Source organism: Beta vulgaris, chromosome 9 (genome assembly GCF_026745355.1).
Source record: "Beta vulgaris subsp. vulgaris cultivar EL10 chromosome 9, EL10.2, whole genome shotgun sequence".
Classification (NCBI taxonomy): domain Eukaryota; kingdom Viridiplantae; phylum Streptophyta; class Magnoliopsida; order Caryophyllales; family Amaranthaceae; genus Beta; species Beta vulgaris.
In genome coordinates this window covers 46,348,827-46,372,573 of record NC_079210.1, presented here as the reverse complement: position 1 = coordinate 46,372,573, position 23,747 = coordinate 46,348,827, and the positions used below count along the sequence as shown (strand labels likewise).

The following is a 23,747-nucleotide window of genomic DNA, read 5'->3' as shown; positions in this document are numbered from 1 at the left end:
TTATCATAGGTTCAACTTACATGATTAAACATATTATCTTTCAAGACCTCAGTCTTACGAGTCCGGATCCTCTAGAGTTTTAATAAAATTCTAGAAGGTAGAGTTGTATATGAACCATATATTTTAATTAAAATCAAGAGCGTGTATTGGTGAAAGCGGGGAAAAGCGGGGTGGAGTTTGATGCAAAAAAATGGAGTGGATTTTGATGCGAAAAAATAGAGTGGATTTTGGAAAGATAATATATGAGCTATTGATTTTTTATTGAATGTTGATATTGCTCAAACTCTACCTGTAGAGTTCTTTTAGAACTCTAGAGGATCCAAACACCATCCTTACTCAACTGAACCAAAACAATTTAGTATTACAACAAAAATCATTAAGGAAATTTTGTTGTTACAACAAAAAATAAAATATATAGCAAATATGATGAAAAAATTCGAGTATGATGCTACAAAAACAATCTTAGAATATTATAGAGAGCTCCATCTAAGCGTGACATGTCATTCTTTTTAACATAGATATAATTACATATAAGGTGTTTTATAAGTGAAGATCACTCTGATTTTGAATAAACAATCTAAATTATTCAACTATTTAAATTGAATATAGCTTTTGCTACATAATTCACAATATTATATTTTTTTTTTACCATCGAGAGTGTTTGAAATATGTTACGAAATAAGTTCCATATACAATATAATTTTACAACTTATGAAAATATATTTCTTTAGATGAATAATAATGACATATTATTTATTTTAATTACATTAAAATTAACTATAAAAATAGCGTATTATATGTAACAATAACAATTATGCTTTTTAAAATGATATATACTTTTAAAAATTGAGTTATATAAAAACACAAATTGTATATTTTATTGCTTATAGGATTGTGTCAATGAACATTTATTTTCCGTTCCTTAAATTTGATTTAACTAATTTCCATAATCCATTTCTAACAGAATCTTTCCATAATTCTAACTCACAAAGCTTCTTAAACAACAAAAACTTTGATATTATACTTGGCCACCAAATAAACTATACATACCCTAAATAAGACATGCATAATACCGTCGTTCTTATCCTAGCTAAGTAAGAAGATATCAAATAAATTAGTCTTATTAGAATAGGAAACTGGTTCCCGAATTTGACTAGGAAAGTTGTATATCTATATCTATATCTATATATATATATAAAGCTAGGTATATAAATCCTACATGTCAAGCTAATATTAATTCTGCCAAATGTCGCCTCCAAAATGTTCCTCACAAGAACTATGCCACGTGTATTATGATCCAAAATTGTTGATGTGTTGCTTCCACATTGCAAGTATGCATGTGGCATGATGCTTAATTTCCGAAAATCAAGGACAAAATTGATTCTATATACAAAATGAATCAATCATAATCACACTAATTTGGTAAGTTATAAACCTTTGCTTAAATTATGCTGCCGGGAAAAATTCAATAAATTCTATGCTTTTAGTCTTCGAAATTATGGCTAATTTGCAAGACATATATGGTAATGATTTTCGTACGCTTGGCGTTACGTTATTGGTTAATGCATTTAATTGGATTTTCAAAAATTCTTCTAGGTAGCGACCTTTTTCTATTGGTTGTAAGAAATGAATGATAAATTAGGAATTAATTTGATTCAGCTTTAAGGGTCTGTTCTCTTCGGCATAAAACAGCTGAACTGAACTTATCGAAGCTGAACTAAACTGAACTTATCAGAGCTGAACTGAACTGAACTGAACTGAACTGGATTGAATTGAATTGAATTATATTACATTGAAATAAATTGAATGTAATAAATATATAAATAATATTTTAAACAATAATAATATGAATATTAAATAATAATTGTAATGATAAGTAATAATAATGAATAATAATAATAGTAGTATTTTGAATATTTTTAAATTATAGTTATAAATAAATAATATTAATAATCATAAATTAATAATAATAATAATTAATGATAATAATGATAATTAATAATAATTATTTTATATTATTTGTATTAATATATTAATACTTGACGATGATATATAATAACAATAATATCTAAGAAGTAAATTAATATTACTATTTTAATAATTAGATTTAATAATTTAAAAATATTTAGTAATAAAAATAATGATTGGGTTGGACACGAGAAAATTACATCATAAACCGTCTTGAAGCGATTTGATTGGTTTATGGGCTAAAAAAAGTGGGTTTATTTGTGCTTTGACCTAAACCATGTTCCTCCTAATAATAATAGTAATAATAATTAGTAAAGCTATAATAAAAAAAATATATAGAAACAACAATAATAATAATAATGCTTAATAGTAATGATATATATTTAAATAATAATAATATTGATGGATGGTCCTTGTTGTTCGATTTGCTTGGAGGAGTTTGACAAGTCGGGTAGTGAACAAGGAGTTGCGCATCTTTGTTGTTCTCATATTTTTGAGTTGTTTGGTTTCTTGGATTTTCGAGAGGAAAAATAGTTGTCCATTGTGTCGTTGTGATTTTATGCCTTGTCATCTGAATATTGATGGAAATTAGGTGGTATTGATTATTATTTCGAGCTCCTGATGTACCAAATTAGTCACGGCTTATTTTAATTGTCTTTCATATTTAGTGACTTTTGTAGGTTGTATTGGTATTATTATGACTTGATAATTAGGGGCGAGTTTATGAAGTAACAAGGGGTAGCATATATTCTACCCCTAATAAAAATTAAAAAATTGACTAGAAAAAAAAAAAGTAAATACCTATATAATGCAAGCAATACTCTATTGGAAGAATTTGTTGTTACAGTGATCAATTAACTTTTCATGATGCATTTTATTGAGTGCAGCACCGCAGGTTCAACTTCTCGGCTAAAAGAATACTGCTAATGATTTTTTTTTGTAAATAAGTAAATTTAATTTTTTTTGTAAATAAGTAAATTTTATTACCAAAATAGAAAAAATACAAGGAAGAACCAAGCTAGCTTACAACCAACAAAACACAAAGAACATAAAACAAATAAAGAGAAAAACTAACGCAATTTCTCTTATTTCAAACACACCCAATACATAATCTTTCTAAGAAGCTCCATCGGATGTTGATGCTTGTTTTGAAATCTCCGAACATTACGATCCTGCCACAACAAGTATACAATAACAGAGAAACTCATATCAACCTTATGAAGAGTGGAATTCCCATTAAATTGTCTAATACAAAGTGAAAGCTCATCGCTCCAATTCCTGACATATTTATGAAAGTCCATCCACTTCAACATTGCACTCCAAATTTGCCTGGAGAAAGGACATATGAAGAACAAGAGCTCCAAAGTATCGTCATCACCAGAACACAGAACACATCTCTAATCACGGTAAAAACCAATTTTTTTGCAAGTTATCATAAGTCAACAACCTTTTATAAGAGCAAGCCAAGTAATAAACACACATTTTGGAGGAGAATGATTAATACAGATCATTTTCTTCAAAGGTACTCTATTATTATGTGTACCACTTAACAGAGCATACATCTTCCTGATTAAGAAATTTGGCTGTTGAAGAAGCTCAAAACCACCATGAACCTGAGAACAATGCTCAACAACTCCAAAAAATTTCCTAACAACCCATGATGCCTGACTAGGAGCATCCATGGTTGTAGGATTTCGAGACTTGATATAATAACCCTGTATCTTGAGGACCCAAGTTCTATCTTTCTTCTGAGCAATATTGCAGAAAAAGCTTAGCAATAGCTGCAATATTCCAGAGTTTAATGTTGACTATATTCCAGCCTCCTGCAACTTTGGGGAGACATAGTGTTTCCCAAGCTACTAAGGCCCTTTTAGTAGATCCTGATCTACCAGTCCTCAAAAAGGCCCTGCAAGCCGCTTGAATAAGTTTCAACACTTTATGAGGAATCACAAAAACCTAGCACCAATAAATCTGAACCCTAACCAAGGCTGATTTGATTAACTGGATTCTACCAGCATAAGATAATAATTTAGAAGACCAACAATCAATCTTGTGCAGAATCTTCTTCATCAAGGGATGACATTGAATAATGGTGAGTTTTCTAAAAGAAAGAGGCACACCTAGATATTTAAAAGGTTTTTCTCCTTTAGTTACTAGTAGAATAAATGCTTATTGCTGCAGTCATTAAGTGGTCTATTGCAACGGTTTTGGCCGCGCAGCAATTAAGGGGGCAGCAATAGGTAATTAATATATTGCTGCGGTTTAAAATCACAGCAATATTTGAACATATTGCTGTGGTTTTTGGGGAAAACCGCAGCAATATTAATATTTTATATCAGAATAATACGGCATATTGCTGCGGTTTCTAGGGAAAATCGCAGCAATATGTTGTATTTAATAATAAAAAGTACGCATATTGCTGTGGTTTCTTCCTAAAACCGCCACAATAGACGCTGGGCAGGTAAAAAAAAATTTAAAATTTCTCAAGGCCTAAATTTTTTGTAGTTATAGTAACATTATTATAATATGTTACATAGCTACAACAATTCAATGTTACAAACACCCAATACAAAAGAGAAACTAAAAAGCATAAAAATATATTACAAATAAAAATCTGAAAATCGAAAAAAAAAATAAAAAAACATCACCACTGATAACAAACGACGGTCGACGAAGCGGACGCGCCGGTACGGTGAACAACGAGAAAAAACGAAAAGAAATTCAGACTTAAAAAACGAAAAATAAAACGAAAAAAAGCGAAGGAAACTCGTCGACGAACAATCTGGATCGAACGGCGGAGTAGAGGAGACATGAGTAATGTTTAGCTTTTTGTTACTAAACCAGATACCATATAAAAATTCTGAAAAGCTTCATAAAGTTGCTGCACATACATGAGATCCTCTCATGCAAATAACAATAGGTCGTCGGCAAAGGAAACATGAGTAATGTTTAGCTTTTTGTTACTCAAGACTTTAGAAATAATCTTGCATAACACACTACAACAAGCTATTGGTCTAAAATTCTTGACTGAGCAAGCATTGTCACGTTTAGGAATCAAGCAAACATAAGCACGATTGATTTGGCTAGGAATTATGCTAGAATCATAAAAATAATTCACAAAATTAATGATTTCCTCACCAATAATATGCCAAGAAGACTTATAGAAATGGACATTGAAACAATCAATGCCTGGAGCCTTACTAGAATCAATAGTAAATAAAGCATGTTTAATTTCCTCACCAGTAAAAGGTTGACAGAAAAGTTGTTGCTGAGAGGGAGATAAAACAAGACCACTTTAAACTACTTCCTTATCAATCATAGGAAGACTTGCAGCATTACTATCCATAAGAGCTTGATAGAAGCTTACAATGTCAACTTTGATACTATCTTGAGTCTGACATTGGGTACCATCCTCATAGAAGAGTACCTTGATAGCATTTTGACTATGTCTCATTCTAGTGTAAGCATGGAAAAACTCGATGTTTGAGTCACCCAAATTAATCCATAGAGCTCTAGAATTCTGTTGCCAGATTTTCTCTTCAATATTGCTCCATTTTCCAGGTCAAGCAGCACCCGTTTCTCAACAGCAACTCAGCAAGTAAATCAATATTATCTCCATCTGAAGACATCCAATGCTGAACATTGAGAAGCTCAGCTCTCAACCTTTCAACCTTTTCAGAAATCTTCAAGAATTGAGTGGAATTCAAACTTTATTAAAAGTCGGCTTTAGTGCTTTCAGTTTATACCATATATTCCCTCCGTTTTTTTAGATGTAACATTGGATTTTTCACATTTGTCGAGGTACAACTTTAACCGATAATATCTCTAACTGTATAAAAGTAAAAATCATTTAAAAAAATATATATTTGGAAAATGTATAACGTGACGAATCAAACAAGATTCCACATGATTATATTTTTTCTTATGTATAAATAACAATTAATGGTCAAAGTGTATTGGATGAATAGTGCCCAAAGTCAATATGTTACATCTAAAAATACCGGAGGGAGTATTCAACAAGGGATTGTGGTGCTTCCTTTGAATCCACCCCTGATGAATAATAGGAAAAAACTCCTCATGGTCGGAAAGAAGGTTAAGGAATCTGAAGGGGGTCTTCCTTGTAATTACTAAATGAAAGTCTAAAAGAAGAGGACAGTGATCAGACACTCCTTTCTCGAGAACCTCAACAACAATACCAGGATGTTCAGCAAACCACACCTCATTAATTCCCCAGAAAAATGGTCAATTTTAGTATGAATTCTATGCTCACCTTCTTGGCTATTGCACCAAGTAAAGTGGTTACCAACTGTACAAATAGAATGCAAGGCATTCTGTTCCATACATTTAGTAGAATCTTTTATCTCAGCCTCTGTTACTGGTTGCCCATGAAGTTTATCTTCAACAGATAGGATGGCATTGAAATCCCCACCTAGCACCACCGAACCATTATGTGAAATAACATGAGAGATGAAACTCCACAAATTCCTTCTTAATTCATTAGAATTAAGACCATAAACAGCCACAAAATCCATATTAATACTGCTAATGATTTCGGTTGTTCTCCCCCCCCCCCCCTTTTTTCTCTTATTTCCCCTTATTTTTTCCATCTTTCTCAAAGCTTCAAATACACGGTAAATTCTAAGTAGCATTTGCATATTACAATAAATTTTATTTCAAAGAAATTCCTATTACTATTATGAAAAAAAGGGATAAGTCATATAGGGAATTGTTTAGAAAGGGTCATGGGCGCACACTAGTAGAGAAAGGTCGATATGCATCGGACCTGGGACCCCTATTTGCATCGGACATAGGTCCGACGCCACAGGTCCCGACGTAGATAAGAGAGACAGTATCTGTGTCGGACCAGCGCACGACGCAGATAATTAATCATCTGCGTCGCACATATCCCAACATACGACGAAGATTTGAGACCAGCTGCTGCTAGCAACAGTAATTTGTGTTGCACCTAGCGCCACATGCAACGCAAATAATGCTCATATGTGTCGCATGTGGCACTAGGTGCGACGCAAATGAGTGAAATTTGCAATTTTTTTCATTTTCAACTTTGTTTATCTCTCAAAATCACTGTATTGCATATTTTGATTCACTATTTATCTAATTTCCATAATCCTTTTCTAACAGAATCTTTCCATAATTCTGGACCTGTTCTCCCCAACTTATTTTCAGTTCAGCTCAGGGCCTGTTCTCCCCAGCTTATTTTCAGTTCAGTTCAGTTCAGCTCCAATCAGTTCAGTTCAGTTCAATTCAGTTCAGCTCCATTCTTTTATAACCATTTTGTTAAATATTATTATTATGATGGTATAATTTATTTTACTAATTACTCTTATTATTATTATTATTATTATTATTATTATTATTATTATTATTATCATTATAATTATTATTATTATTTAAATATATATCACTACTATTAAGTATTATTATTATTGTTGTTTCTATATATTATTTTGTTTATTATAGCTTTACCCATTATTATAACTATTATTATTAGGAGGAACAAGGTTTAGGTCAAAGCACAAATAAACCCACTTTTTTAGCCCATAAACCAATCAAATCGCGTCAAGACGGTTTATGATGTAATTTTCGCGGTCCAACCCAATCATTATTTTTATTACTAAATATTTTTATATTATTAAATCTAATTATTAAAATAGTAATATTTATTTACTTCTTAGATATTATTGTTATTATATATCATCATCAAGTATTAATATATTAATACAAATAATATAAAATAATTATTATTAATTATCATTATTATCATTTATTATTTTTTTTATTAATTTATGATTAATAATATTATTTATTTATAAATATCATTTAAAAATATCCAAAATACTATTATTATTCATTATTATTACTTATCATTATAATTATTATTTAATATTCATATTATTATTGTTTAAAATATATTTTATATATTTATTACATTCAATTTAATTCAATTTAATTTAATTGAATTCAGTTCAGCTCCAATAAATTCAGTTCAATTTAGTTGTTTTATGCCGAAGAGAACAGGCTCTCATCAGTTCAGTTCAGTTCAGCTCCATTCTTTTATAATCATTTTGTTAAATATTATTATTATGTTAGTCTAATTTATTTTATTGATTACTCTTATTATTATTATTATTATTATTTATTTTTATATCATTATTATTAAGTATTATTATTATTATTTCTATATATTATAGCTTTACTCATTATTATTACTATTATTTTTAGAAGGAACATGGTTTAGGTCAAAAGCACAAATAAACCCATGTTTTTTAGCCCATAAACCAATCAAATCGAGTCAAAACGGTTTATGATGTAATTTTGGACGGTCCGACTCAATCATTACTTTTATTACTAAATATTATTATATTATTAAATCTAATTATTAAAATAGTAATATTAATTTACTTATTATATATTATTGTTATGATATAATCATCATCAAGTATTAATATATTTACAAATAATATAAAATAATTATTATTAATTATCATTATTATGATTAATTATTATTACTATTAATTTATGATCATTAATATTATTTATTCATAACTATCATTAAAAAATATCCAAAATACTATTATTCATTATTATTAATTATCATTATAATTATTATTTTATATTCATTATTATTCTTATTTAAATATTATTTATATATTTATTACATTCAATTTAATTCAATTCATTTTAATTCAATTCAATTTAATTCAATTTAATTTAATTTAATTCAATTCAATTCAGTTCAGTTCAATGTAGTTCAGTTCGGCTGTTTTATACCGAAGAGAACATACCCTCACTCACAGAGTTTCTTACAAAAACTTTTATATTATACTTGGCCACCAAATAAACTATAGTACTATACATAGCCTAAATAAGGCATGCATAATACCGTCGCTCTTATCCTAGCCAAGTGAGAAGATATCAAATAAAATAGTCCTATTAACCACAACAACTAACATATACTTCCTCTGTTTCTTTTTACTTGCAACAGTTTGACTTTCACACTTGCCAATGCATAATTTCAACCATCAATAAGTTTAATTACCGATAAATAAAAATTATAAAAAGTATATATTCGGAAAATATACATTCAGACAAATCTAACAAGATCCCACATGAATATGTTTTTCCTTAACTATAAATCACCAAACATAAACTAAGTAGAGTTAGTGAATAGTGTAAAAGTCAAACCGTTGCAAGTAAAAAGAAACGGAGGAAGTAGCTGCATTAGAATAGGAAACTGGTTTCCCGAATTTCACTAGGAAAGTTGTATAATATATATGACACACGTCTGATGACAAAGTTGAATTTCACTAGGAAAGTTGTATATATATATATGACATATATACGTCTGATGACAAAGTTGAGATTGAGATATTAGTTTTACAAAGTCTTAGTGTTTTGGCTTCTTCGTTGTACTACTTTGCTAAGGTTCTTCCCTTCTTCCTCACCAAAAATTTATCTTGAGACATGACTACATCGTACGAAGACGTGGATCTGGTGGCATTCATGGCGACATACGGAGTTGAAGTACGTTCTTGGGCAGTCGAGCAGAACCCAAATCCTGACCCAAATCGCCGAGTCGATGAGTTCTTTACCGTTCACGTAAACTATCATGATACCGACATCAACGTCGACAGAAGTGGGACTTTCAGGTTAGAGAGAACAAGTCCATTTGATTATTCAAAAGTACTATCTGAAGTTTATAAGTGGTTATCAGAACTTAATGTGGATAACGATGCTGATGATTGTGCGATTGATGTGGTGGTAAATACATGTGAGACCTTTCTTGAAGAAATTTCAGAGCTAGATCGTAAGTCTCTTGAAATGGTTGTCCAGATTAATGTGGGATGGGAATATGAGTATGACGATGATATGGACATGACCAATAGGGGTATGGATCCCCAAGAACCCATAGAGACTGATGAAGATAAAAAGGCACGTGCCAAAGAAGCAGAGATGTTTCTAAGAACCAACAAAATTATTAGGCCAACTAAGGTTGATACGGGTTGTTTTTGTTCGATTTGCTTCGAGGAGTTTGAGTTTGATAAGTCATATAATAGTGGTGAAGAAGAAGTTGCAAGTCTTGATTGTTCTCATATGTTTCATGGGAGTTGTTTGGTTTCTTGGGTTCTCGAGGGGAAAAATAGTTGTCCATTGTGTCGCTCTAATTTCATGTCTGGTTAATTATTTCATTATGGATGGAAATAAGATTGTATTATATTTCTCATGATGTACATACCAAATTAGTCACTTATTGTTTAGTTGTTGGTTTTGTTATTTAGTTACTTCTCCTTTGGGAGTATAGGTTGTATTGATTGTATTATGGCTTGATAATATAATATAAGTTTACTCTATAGGTAAAAGCTAATCATATTAGAGTTATCACTTTATGTGTTAATCAAATATACCATTCAAAAGGGACATTTATTTTGTTGCTTATAAAACTGTATCAGTGCACTGTGCATATTATATTCTGTTGATTTAACTTTCATCACAAGTTACTTCATCCAATATACCATTCAAAATGATGCCGTCGAATATATTCATCACAAGTTACTTCATCCAGATTTACTGTTAGACATAATTATGTAAATTTGCCTAGGTTAGACCTGTAAACATGGATAAACAATGCTACATATTTACATAATTATGTCTAACAAATACTTGAACTATCTCTTTATTTGTTTGAGCTTATCCGTCTACGCCAATGCCTAAGAGCACAAAAAAGAGGATGATCGAAGAGGAGCCCTCAGCCAAGAATTTTAATGGAGTGTGTCTGCGTGTGTTAATGAGGCACTGATCGATAGAGTTGATTCTCGAAGCCGAGGATTCTGAGAGGGCCATGTGGTGGCACAAAGTGGAGTAACTCTGATCGAGGAAGAAGAGGAGCCCATATATGATCTGAAAAAAATTAACAACTTCCTCTTGAGGTTCTCATACTTGCATTTGGTGTGCAACCCACACTTTTCAGTGTTGCATGTCTTTCGCCAAAACGGCGGATATGTTATTACAACTTAGGCAATGAAGCTAACTCTATCCGCCTATATATATGCAAGCAAAAGACAGAAAATAAACATAGAAAGTTGTGAATCTACAGTTATACAAAAAGACAAACTACCACTATTCTATGAGACAATGTATACTAATTATAACAATATACATTACGCCTATGTTAGCTACTTATATCAGTATCAGTATTAGAATTAGACTGTAATTTCTTCAAACCCTCCCCCCCCCCCCCCCCCCCCTCAAGTTGGAATGTGTCTATGGAACATAGGCCTAACTTGAGATATACATTATTGTGTTAAGCTTCAGAGAGCCTTTTTTTATAATATCTACCAATTGAAGGGAGGATTATTTAATGTGGCAGTGGATGTAAAACCTTCCTCAATGTAATCTCTCATATAATGACAATCCAGTTTAAGATGTTCTGTTCTTTTGTGGAAGACTGGATTTTGAGCAATATAATGTGCTGCTTTATTGTCATAGTAATTGGCTTAGGAACATCAACATGTAAATCTTCAAGAATAACATTCATCCAGACCAGTTCACTAGCAGTTTGAGACATGCTCCTGTACTCAGATTCTGCTGAGGACTTGAAAATTGTCTTCTACTTTTTTTGTTTTCCATGAGACCAAAGCTCCACCAATGTATATGCAATTTGAGTTTTTTTTTTCCTCTTTTTAGGTGAGGAGGAGAAGGTAAAAAATTATAGAGAACAATGATGTATAAATATTTTTAGAGAGAGAAAGGTGAGGAGGAAAAGTGTTTTTTTTTTGTTCTGAAATATATCAATATGGTTATCATTTTATAGAGGGGAAAAAATATGAATTTTGATTTTTTTTTTTTTGAAATAGGGATTTTCTGAGAAATTCCGTGGAAATCTCCCAAAAATACACAGCGGTAGCCACGTGGCAGCTTGCTACTGGCTGGCTGTGTGTAACAATACCCCTCCTTTTTCTTCAATTTACACGCTTGATGAGGTGATGAGTTTGTTCACCATGTGAACAATGACATGTTTTGTCATTTGGTGATGGATTTTATGTCATCAATGGGATCCATGTTTTTTTTGTTCAATCCAAATTTTCTGATTTTGGTGATGGGTTTGATCACCATTGGGATTGCTCTTAGACATTTTTTCTCTCTACTTTATGTCAAATCGTTGCACATAATAAAAAAAACGAAGGTAGTACTTTGCTTCAATTGAGTATGTGTTTTGATTATATTTTGATGAATTACTTCGATTTGAGTTGAAATCGCAATTGTATTTTGCTGTAGCTAAAATTGGTAACCTCTTATGACAAATTTGTCATGTAAAAGTTTTCGTTCTATTTTCAGAATAATTTGTATGTTCCTGGACCAACAGAGATGACCACACGACACAAGTCAGAAATGGGCAGTGAACTTATAGCTTCCTGCACATTAGGGAAATGCTTGGATGATGGTTTTGGGTTTTACCGAACTTCGATTGTTTTTGCAAGTCTTAAACGGGTCTTTTCTTCCTGTTTCTATTGCTTGAATCTTCTGTTATGCTTGTCAGACTTGAACCCAATTCCGCTAACCCATTGCAAGTAGTCTCGGTCACCAACTCGCAACTCCGTAGTGGATAATGGATATATTTTGGTTAGCAATAGCATGAACCAAGGAAAAATAAGTAGGAACACATTGGAGCAATGAAGCCAATAGCAGCATTCAGAGTGCAGCCGAAACAACAACCATATCAACCGTTGATCACCGGTGATAATTAAGAAAGATAAACACGGTGATAATTAAGAAAGATAATGAGGATAGAATGTGATAATAAATTGATGAAAAGAACGTTCCAACGCAAAGATAAATTGATAACTAAGCCATTGAAGTAACACAAGAGAATATCAGAGTGGGGGATTGGAGGACGGGTTTACTGGTGTAATTTGTTAATTACAAATATTTGATGTTGGACACTCACAACGTATGTGAAAGGCTACATAGCTCTATTTCTTTACTATACACACAATGTACAATGTCTAATGAAGAAAAGAAAACGAATTCGGGGACCAATTGAGCTATAAGAATACATCTCTGCTAATATACATGGAGTAAAGGCAATTGCATAGCACCTTTAAATGGCATCTTTCAGGCTAAGCTTCAGACTATGAACTTTCACTGCAAGTTGCTGTTTATGATCCTCAATGTCCTTCAAAACCAAGAGCAAGTTGGCTCGATAAAGTTCACACTTTCGGTTACTCGATTCTAGCTCCTCACTAAGTTCTTTGATTTTCTGGTCCATGTAATCCTAAAGCAAAAAAAGAAAAGCAGAGCATAAATTAGATAGTTGAGCAAGCTTCTAATCACGTCAGTCACGCCCATTGTTCAATATACTATAAATGACTCTGGCTTAATCAATGGAATTCCAAGAGCATCATAAAGATGGTCAATCAACAAATACTTGATGGTTGATGACTGAAAAAACCAAAATGAAAATCAAAACATACAATTCTTTACTGGTGAAGTATAAACTACTGTATGTCAGTTCTCGTTTTCATCACTACTATAATAGAAGGCTGAAATGAATAAAGCACTAAACAAACATAAATTCACTAAAAACCTTAGTTACATGGACTCTTCAATTCACCTCAAGTACCCATGTCAGATCCTTGACACTCGTACGTGGACACGGACACTTGGACACTTCATTTTGGGCCAAAATCACTGAGAATTTTCGTAGATTAGCCGAGTCAGACACTTGGACACATACCCGTGTCAAACATGGGTATAAGAGTCCAGGTAACATTAGTAAAAAAAAACCACTTCATGACTTCAATACAGCATGAAGTCATATAGATCCCTAATATTAGACCAGGAGTCGGTCCAAGTAAATATCTCAGTACTTAATTTTACGAGAAACAGAAAGGAATGGATAGAAGAGGTTCAGATAGCCCCAAAGCCAAGAGTCAGAGAAAGTAAACTGGAACCCAGACTAAATAAAAAATCTCAACAGAGATGAACCCAGACTTAAGAACTTCCAACATAAACTTATTTACACTAGATATCAAACAGCTCAGGATCACAAATAGTGAGAACCTTATGGTACTCAAATATACAATCTGATAAATGATTACTGATACCAAGCTTAGGTTTAAGTCATCACCTCGTCATAATACGAGAAGGCTACAATATTATTACATTTCTTTGTGCGTCTGCTGAAGTTAAGGGTTCTGTATAAGCTCACAGTAAGCACCAGTCCAACCATGTCACGCCAATTTCCATCTAGAAGAATATTCCTCAGCCATGCCCATGTCAAATAGGGTTAATGAATGATGTCCTAACTGTCACTTGCTAAGGAAGCCAAGAAATTCACAATACGGCTTTGATTATAATGGATTCAGTCTAATTATTCATAAGCATCCCTAACATCACCAGAATTCTATTTGCGAGGCCATATTTCTAAAGATTAAAAGTTCTCGACTATGCAGCTATGTATGCAGCAGAGGAGCCCACAGAAACCAGACACAGGACATAATAACAAAGGAGAAGAGACAACAGGCTAAGAGATTGATCCAACTAAATCTAACAATCTCGACCAAGGATCGATACATAGTCTAACAATCTCAAAGGACAGATACAGGAAAGCCTGTAAAACGAGGTTAGTATCTATAGATAGTTATTGTTGGCAAAACTTAAATGCTTCAAATGTACTCTCTTCCTTCCCCCCCACAAACCACATCCACGAGGTGAAGACAAAACTATCAAATTTGTAATGTATTTCATTATATGGATAGAACGGGACAAACAAACAAGCTAAAGCATAGCATAGATTTGTCAGAAAGCCAGAAGCACATCATAATCTGGAATGGACAGAGTTTCCCATATACCTCGGACACTTGCTCATGGGGGCTCGTATCATCATTCCGGCTGATTTTGCTCCCTAAGCCTCCATCTCTTATTGAGTCCTTAACACGCCCATTAGCCATAGAGCTTCTTCCCACATTCTTTGCAGCCTGTGCAACCGTTTCAGCAGCTTCTTGTAAAGCTGCCATTGCAACATCATATGTCTCTGAACTACTAGCCCCTTCATCAACAAATTTAAAAGCTTCCTGACGTAGGGTGTAATAACGGACAGTATGTGACTCTAGATAGGTAGTTGCAGTACTTCCCTGCTGATCATCCAATAAAACACTACTCTTGGCATTTCTTGTCCATCTCCTCAGAATGTAATGAGAGGGGAGTGTAAGAATATTAGTTACTCTAAACACAGCCAATACATGTCTGCATAGAAGCCCTGAGAACTCAAACATTTGACAACTACAAGTTGCTTTCATATCTAAAACATTAAATCTCACACGGAACGTCTTATGATCCTCCCCATATTTTGCCACATGATATGTGATAACCTCCCCATCATCCTCTCCCTTTGCTGCCATGAAAGTTAAAGTCCCCACCAACTCCTCCTGGAACCTCGAAAATATTTTTCTTGTGTAAAGAACAGAAGCCTGTTTCTCCATTGGAGAAGGGGTCTTGAGGATAGGAGGAATACTCATAGTCTCGAAATCAGCTTTAACTTCTTTCTCATTTCTACTCTCTAGAGCCTTTTCATAGAGCTTAAAGAACTGACTAAGACTAGTGGATGCATTCACATACCCATCAAAGTACGAGTTCATACTATCACTACGTTGCGTAATTGACATCTCAGCAAAAAATGCATCCCGTAAATACACAGGAACCCACTGCCTCCTGGCAGAATAAATCGACTGAAGCCACTCATTATCCCTGAGAACATACCTATCTAAAAGCAACAACCAACAAGACTCAAACTCATCAGCTGACTCAGGCAAGTTAACACACTTATGAAAATCCGCCTCAAAACCCGGATGCTCAAGAAGAACATGAGACAGCTTCTCTTGGCACGTCTTAAAGATATGCCATTTGCAAAACCGGTGTCTTGTATCAGGGAAAACCTGCATAACAGCCGACCTAATAGTAGCATCATAATCAGTAGTTATTGACAAGGGATGCTTCCCCGACATAGCTTCCAACCACGTATTAAACAACCAAACAAACGAAGACTCAGACTCATTAATCAAAAAAGCACACCCAAACAACACAGGTTGTCCATGATGATTAACTCCAGTAAAAGGCGCGAAAGGCAATCTATATCTATTAGACCTAAAAGTAGTATCAAAAGTAACAGTATCACCATAATAACTATAATTCATCCTAGCTCTACCATCAGCCCAGAATACATTACCTGTAGAACAACATTCCCCACCTTGAACCGCGAAATAAAACTCCGAACTTTCGATCCTCATTTGCTTCAAATAATCAACAAGAAGCTGAAAATCACCCTCCATTGTCCTCAACTTATTATTCCTCATATAATTCCTACAATCAACTTCAGTAAACCCCACTCTACTAATCCCACCATACTCCTTAATCAAAGCAGACATGATCCTTCTTGGTCCCAACCCAGCAGCTTGTAATGTATCAATCAAAGTCTTCGCCGGCCCGGCAATCTGCCGATGCGAACGAAGACAATGTACTTGATCTGGAGGAACAAGCTCATGATTATGCTCTTTAATAAACCCACTAACAACCCATTTTCCAGACTCTTGAATTTTAACAGACAACATAGCCTTACACCCAACTCTAGTGATTACCCTAGGACGTTTAATCTCCCTATCCTTCGTCCTCTTTTCGTTCAAATTACGAAACCCTTCTTTGGCACAAACGAAGGAACGTTGAATGATTGCGCCGTCTCTTCGAGAACGACGCGACGAGCTCACTCGTGTGCTGAATCCGATTCTTCGAGCGTATGAATTGTAGAATGATTTTGCGGCTTCTTCTGACTCGAATTCCATCCCGTCGTAGGGTTCTAAGTCTAGGAATTCCACATTTCCTACTTCAATTGCGGATGTTGTTGTTGTTATGTTGAAGAATGGAGTTTCTGTGAGTTCTGCTTCGTCAATTTCAATGGCGTCATCGGAAATTGTAGCTCCAGGTCCTAATTCTATGTCGAAATTGATGACCTCGTTCTCCATTTTTTGTGAATTGAAGGGAAATCAATTGAATTGGAAAAGGAAATTGGTGTTAGGGTTAGGGTTTCTGCGATTTTTCATCGAAAGAGAGAGAAAGTGTTTCCCTTTTTCCCAAATTCAGGGTTTTAGAGGGGAGGGGAGATTAGAGAGTCGACAATGGAGGAGATAGAGAATAGAGTTATTCGTTCATCTAGTGATGAACGGTTTTAGTTATCCATGTACGGGCTTCTTCATCCCAACTTATTTTTTCATTCAATTCAATTCAATTTCTAAATTTTTATCATTAATATTAGTTATAATTTAGTTCAATTCAGTTCAATTGTAATCAATTCAGGTGAATTGTTTTTTGTCAAAAAGAACAGGCCAGTAGTTGTTAGCTTTTAGCGGTGAATCGAAGGGTTTAAAGAGAAGGATTCGATAATAATAGATTGTTGATAAAATTTTAATGTGTAAATAATATGTAAAGATGGTAGCTTTTGACAAAAAGTTGATAATCTTAGAACATATATGTTTGACAAAAGTAGTTGTCGCGGTAGCTGTTAGCTGCATAAGTAGTACTTAATTGTTGTACTAGTTGTTAGGTGTCGTATACTAGATGTTAGAGTTTGACTGCTAAAATAACTTTTATGATAATTAGCATTTGGTAAAACTTGTTGTTAGAATGTTAGTTTATATAGATAATGAACGTCAACACCAGTTCAAAAGCTACTCCAAAAACTACCCTTACCCCCAAAAGCTATTTAAACCTTTTTCAAAACACTAGTTCAAACTACTCCAAACACTACTACACCAAACACAACTTTTCACCACTGTTAAAGTTTTAATTGAATCTAAACACTAAAAATTATTTCAAAAGTTATTGCTGAACACGCCCTTAGTTTTGGCAATAGCTACTCAAAAGTTAAAAGCTACCTCTAAAAAATACTTTGGCCAAGACCAAAATAATTTCTCCAAATCAAAAAGTTATCTAAAATCTACTTCAAAACTACCTCAAAAGTTATTGTCGAATATACCATATATAAAGTGGAGCAATATACATACGTTTGAATTTTTTTTATAAGATATAATCATTTTTAAAAATTAATCACATTAGATGTATACATTATGAAAATATTCATTATATGCTGCAAATTTAATAAGGAAATTTTAATTATTGTTAAAATTGGATAGTAAACAAACATGAATAATTATTAAATTTATAGTTATTGCGATCATAATTGTAGATTAAATACGATGAAGGGCTTCCACGAACTCTTTGTCTTGGTCTTTGAATGTCCCATCAAATTTTCTTTCTACACAATTGAACGACCTAACTTTGTCAAATCATGTGATCAAGTCTGTGATGATAAAGTGTGGGTCTTGAAAGTCAATTGCTTGCCAAGTCCTTGTCTATAGATATATAGTTGAAGAAGTAATTAGAAACAAATATCCCATATATCAACTCAATTTCAAGAATTGGATAAGTCGTCTTTCTTCATTATAATCAATTTATGGGAAAAAAAGGATTTTCATCCGGTTATTCCTTGTAGTCTTTCTTTATATTGCCAATTATATGTTTAATAATAGCATATTTTTTTGTAATTTTATTTTGTCATATTTTGATAGGGTGGAGAAATTATGCAAAAAAATAAAGATATTGTAGCTTCACATCTTTATCCAGAACTCATTATGAATTATATTTTATATACATAAAGTCATTCAATTGAATAATTGAGCATAAAATAATCTACGATAACACGTACTTAAGAGAGATACATATTTAAATATAGGAATTTTTTCCTTCAATAATGCCAAAAAGGGGATTAATTCCCAAAATGTGCCACAAAAAATTTTCTTTCCCAGCGTACCGTCCACGTAGGACGGCACGCGAAAAAAGTTTTTTTTTTTTTTAACGGAGGTAAACCGCTACTCGGAGTAGCGGTTTACTTCAAACAAAACCGCTACTCCGAGTAGCGGTTCATTCACATAAACCGCTACTCAGAGTAGCGGTTTAAATGTATGAACCGCTACTCAGAGTAGCGGTTTCCTCCCTCGGAAACCGCTACTCCAGGTAGCGGTTCATTCATTAAAACGCTACTCTGAGTAGCGTTTTGTACCCACTACACAACTCACTACATTGTTTCCCACATAACTGGCCAACTGCCAGAAAGCCAAAAAAATTCCAGCAATCCCAAACAAACATCCAACCTGCAATTCCAGCAATTCCAAACAATTATCCAACCTCCAATTTCAACATTATCCAACCTGCAATTCCAGCACCAAATTCCATTCAACAACACCAAATATAAGCCACACATTGATCACTCATCACCAAGTTCATACACATTCAAATGTATGTAAAAAAAAATTTAGTTACAAGTTAGAGTGAGAAAATAATGTTAACTAACTACATAAACAATAAATGAAACTTCTAAAACCCTCTCTTCTTCTTTTGTGAAGGTGTAGATGAGCTAGGGTGTTTCATGAGTCTCTGCAATGGCATCAAGAGAAGGGGAGTAGTGTCAGAACGTCGTCGATAGGCCCTCTGAGTGACTGGAGGTGAAAGCAAAGCTGACGTGGTAGATATAGGGCAGCAGACGTAGAAGATGTAGAAGTCGATGTATATCCAGCAGAAGTAGGCACGCCCTGTACGATGTGGCCATGTCCAGCTCGGCCAACAGCATCAACACACAGTCCCCTCATAGTCTGCAATGTCTGCGCATACAATCACGCACCATATCTGGAGCAATGACTCAGAAGCCTCTAGTACAGTACCGCACCTATGAGCAATATCAGATAAAGTATGTGCCTGAATAGAAAAAAAAAAACAATTATATAGTATATATATATGTATAAATAAATAAAGTGCAACTAAAAATCAGTGAACTTACCAGTACTATATCTGCAGACGCAGGCGATAATGTGTAGAAGTGGTCGCCTCGATGGATTCGTCAGGCTAACCTCGTGATGCGACGAAACCATATCATATACTCGTCAAAGGCATGAGTACGACCACTAAAAGGAGTGCCCTGAACTATGTGTCCCTCGCGCTCATCCCAATGTGCAATGTAAGGTCGATGTCTGAGCGGATAGTTCTTGTTCTTCGACCTCCGATCTATGGCATGAAGTTGTGCTCGTATCAGAAGGTGGGAATCGTCTGCTCGAATCCAAACTGGCGCATAACTCGACCAGGGAAATGGAACTCTACAATGTCGAAACAGATAAGTGGGGCCATTGTGCGCCATACATGTCGATCAGCTCGACATATAGCAGGTAACAACGCCAGTCTCGCATCAGTATATGGCTGCCAAGTCATCTACAAAAAATAGAATCTTACAAATATTAGGCAAAAGAAGAGTCTACCAATGTATATAAGTTAGGCAAGTACGAGCCTATGTACCTGCTCGTCCGTCTGATGGTCAAGTGCATCCCTGTAGTAAGGAAGCCCACCTGCTGTGGGACCTAGTGATGTGTACTCGAAGCCAACTGAAAAGAAATATACTTATTATCCATGAGAAAAATGAAACTAAAAATGTCAACAAATGTGAGACATTGAATATTACCTGACAGCTAAGGGGTCAATCCCCGGAACATGCTGGGAGCCTAAAATAGGAACGGCCTCGTCAAACTGTGGAGGTGGGTCCCGCACCCTCGAAATCCGAGGTCTGCCAATGTGTATGTGCTCCCATGCCCAAATCTGTAACAACAACACAGGGCCACCTAACTCCCTCGCACCCCTATGTGATGCCCGACATAGCTGCCGATACAGGTATGCAAGGGTCGCACTACCCCAACTATATGTCCCTGCTACGTCGAGATCAGCTAAAAGCGGAGATAAAGAACCTGGACTGCATCTCCACTCTTGTCGGCAAAAAGAATGGACCCCATCAATGCAAGAATGTAAGCCCGGGCAAATCCTGTACAGTCACCTCATCAGCATCATTCGGCAACAAGAAAAAATGTTGCCGAAGCCATGTCAATCTCAAAGACGAACCCTGGAGAACTTTGGGCTCGTTCTCCGGTGTGTTGGGCCAAATCCCTAACAACTCGAAAACTAATGCAGCCCAGTTACCCTCGCCTCGACCAGTAACAGGTCCCCGTGCACTCTAAGTCCAAGGATAACAGCGACATCCTCCAAAGTAATCGTCGCCTCCCCAACAGTCAAATGAAATGTATGGGTCTCCTGCCTCCATCGCTCCACTAATGCCGTCAGAAGTGGTCTATCAATCTCCAAACTCCCCCTACCAAACGATGTATGCCGAGAAAACCACCGCTCGACATACCGAAGAACCCTATCGTGAATCTCCCAGTCAAGATAGAGACTGTGATGATGCAACCGACACGATAGTACCGTGTCCGCTACTCCCCTCCAGACATCCTCACTCCGATGCTGGTCCTGGAGGGTGAGAACGCTGCGATCAGTGGGGCCGGGAAAGATGGACTGCGCCATCAGACCTAATAAGAAAAAAAAAATATATACCGGTTAGTAACAAATGAGGACTATGAAAATAATATAAATTTTGAAATTTAACAAAATATGAAAACATTTACCCAGATGTTCCTTCACCGTTCTTATTAGGACATCTTTGCTTATTGTGTCCTGAAACCTTACAAATGCTACATCTATATTTGCCAGACCTATCAGCTGCATCCATTTCATTTTGTATTCGAGTGGACCGTGGACGTCCAGCTCCACGTTTTAGCCTCTCATCAGCTATAATTCTCGGACCATCATATGGAGAACAATTATGCATATCAGGCACAGGCTTGAAAAAGGACATATAAGTAGATCGATACGAGCTAGTCAGAAATGAAGCGTCCACAAAACCACTATATGACAAGCTCCGGTGACGACATACCGCAAGGACATGAGAACACGGCAACTTATATATTATGACTTTCTCACATGTACATGTCTTCTGCATTAAGTTAACCGTGTGTTTCTTTCCACCTTTCCCGCAATACGGTCTCCACGACCAGTAGTGACCTCAAATAGCCCTCGCTCATAATCAAACACAATCACCTCATGAGCACCTGCCTTCTCCATGTTCTTTTCAATGATGTTAGTCGCCTTCGGGCTATAATCATGGCCTTCCTCAAGTCTTTTTCTACCTAATTCTCTCCTTGTAGCAAAATAAGAATTGACACGATAAAATGTCATTCTTACCAAAGCAGTGATCGGTAGACATCTTGCTCCTTTTAGGACACCATTAAACACTTCAGACATGTTGGTGGTTTGCACACCATATCTACACCCACCATCATGATGTAGAGACCATAGATGAAGGGGAATGTCCAACAGATATCTAGCTGCCTCGACATTAATGGAGCCAATTCGATCCATATAGTACAAAAACTTCCTTTTCTGCCTAGCATATGCAGCTTTTCCGAATAGGTTCTTGATGGCAGCATTCTTATACTTCGAATTCAAGTTCGAAGCAAGATGACGCACACAAAACGGTGATGTGCATATGGTTCCTCCCATCCACTACCAGGCTCATTCATAGCTGCAAGGATACCCCTATGACGATCAGAGATGACACACAGATCCTTTCTATCTGTGACGGAACGTCTAATGCAAGCTAAAAACCAAGACCAGTCCTCCGTGCTTTCTTCCTCCACAACAGCAAAGGCAAGTGGGAATAGCTGGAAATTAGCATCTGTTCCCATAGCAATCAATAATTTGCCTTTGTATTTCCCGTACAAGTGAGTACCATCTATAGTGATAAGAGGCCGACAATGACGGAATCCGGAAATGGAGGGTTTAAAGGCCCAGAAGACCCTCCTAAAGATGTGCGTAGTAGGATCTTGTGTTGGGATCGTACTCCAGTAAACGACAGTGCCTCGATTGGACTCTTTCAAGGCTTGCAAGTACCTCGGTAACTCTTGATACGACTTCTCCCAATCACCAAAAATATTGCTGATTGCCTTTTGTTTTGCTAACCAAGCTCTCTTATATGTTATTGAAAATTGATATTGGTTCTTCACAAAAGTAAGGATGGACTGAACTTTGAATGAAGGATCAGTCCTAATGAAATCCTCGATAAGATCAGCAACGAAATCTGATGAAATGAGAGGATGGTCTCCACATGTTATGTCTCCTAAACAATTGCTTGCATGTGGACCAACATATCGTACAATTTTGAATGAGAACGACTTAGTCATGATTGCACGCAACCTCCATGGACAGTGACACACTTCCTTTCTGCACATTCAATGACATACTTTGTGGGCTCTGACTCTAACACCCGAAACATCTGGTTTCTAGAGATCGACCATGCTTTCACAAAATTCTTTAATTGCTGCAATGAGGCGAACTCTTGTCCTATCTCAAATTCAGAAGCCACAGTTAATGAACCAGTGACATTCCAAGTCATCCATGAATCTATTAACCTTTGATCAACTTCGTCAACTCTAAGCCAATCTTGTGAAGGAACACCAGCCTTTATTGCCTTGTCAGCTAATTCTCTTGCATCATCATCCTCATCCCTATCAGAATCCACATGCTCCTCCTCGTTTCCCAAAAAATCAACATCATTTTGATGTAGAGTGTCAAGATGGAATGTGGATGGTATGTGGGGAGACGAAGCAGGAGAAATAAACTCATTCATGTGCTGAACATAATGTGGGTCTGACAACATGCTAGTAAATGATTCAAATTGCATATTAGGAGCTGATGTCGGTACCTCCATGCTATCCCTAAAGTCCATTGAAGGTACATAACCCACATTACTTTGCACATTTATCTCTTTGGGAACTTGTTCAATG

The 23,747-nt window shown here is 35.2% G+C and overlaps 2 protein-coding genes across 2 annotated transcripts; both read right to left on the bottom strand.

Annotated features, from left to right (window-relative positions):
• Positions 1–12,768: 12,768 nt before the first annotated feature.
• On the bottom strand, positions 12,769–17,201 carry LOC104904098 (protein FAR1-RELATED SEQUENCE 5). Its single transcript, XM_010692285.4, has 2 exons — positions 14,841–17,201; positions 12,769–13,261 (listed from the first exon to the last, which is right to left on the bottom strand). Exons 1-2 carry the CDS (start codon positions 17,001–17,003, stop codon positions 13,088–13,090), a joined length of 2,337 nt encoding a protein of 778 aa, XP_010690587.1. The 5' UTR covers positions 17,004–17,201; the 3' UTR covers positions 12,769–13,087.
• A 4,057-nt stretch (positions 17,202–21,258) lies between these two features.
• On the bottom strand, positions 21,259–23,180 carry LOC104893440 (uncharacterized). Its single transcript, XM_048637187.2, has 2 exons — positions 21,531–23,180; positions 21,259–21,434 (listed from the first exon to the last, which is right to left on the bottom strand). Exon 1 carries the CDS (start codon positions 23,142–23,144, stop codon positions 22,407–22,409), a length of 738 nt encoding a protein of 245 aa, XP_048493144.2. The 5' UTR covers positions 23,145–23,180; the 3' UTR covers positions 21,259–21,434; positions 21,531–22,406.
• Positions 23,181–23,747: the final 567 nt, after the last annotated feature.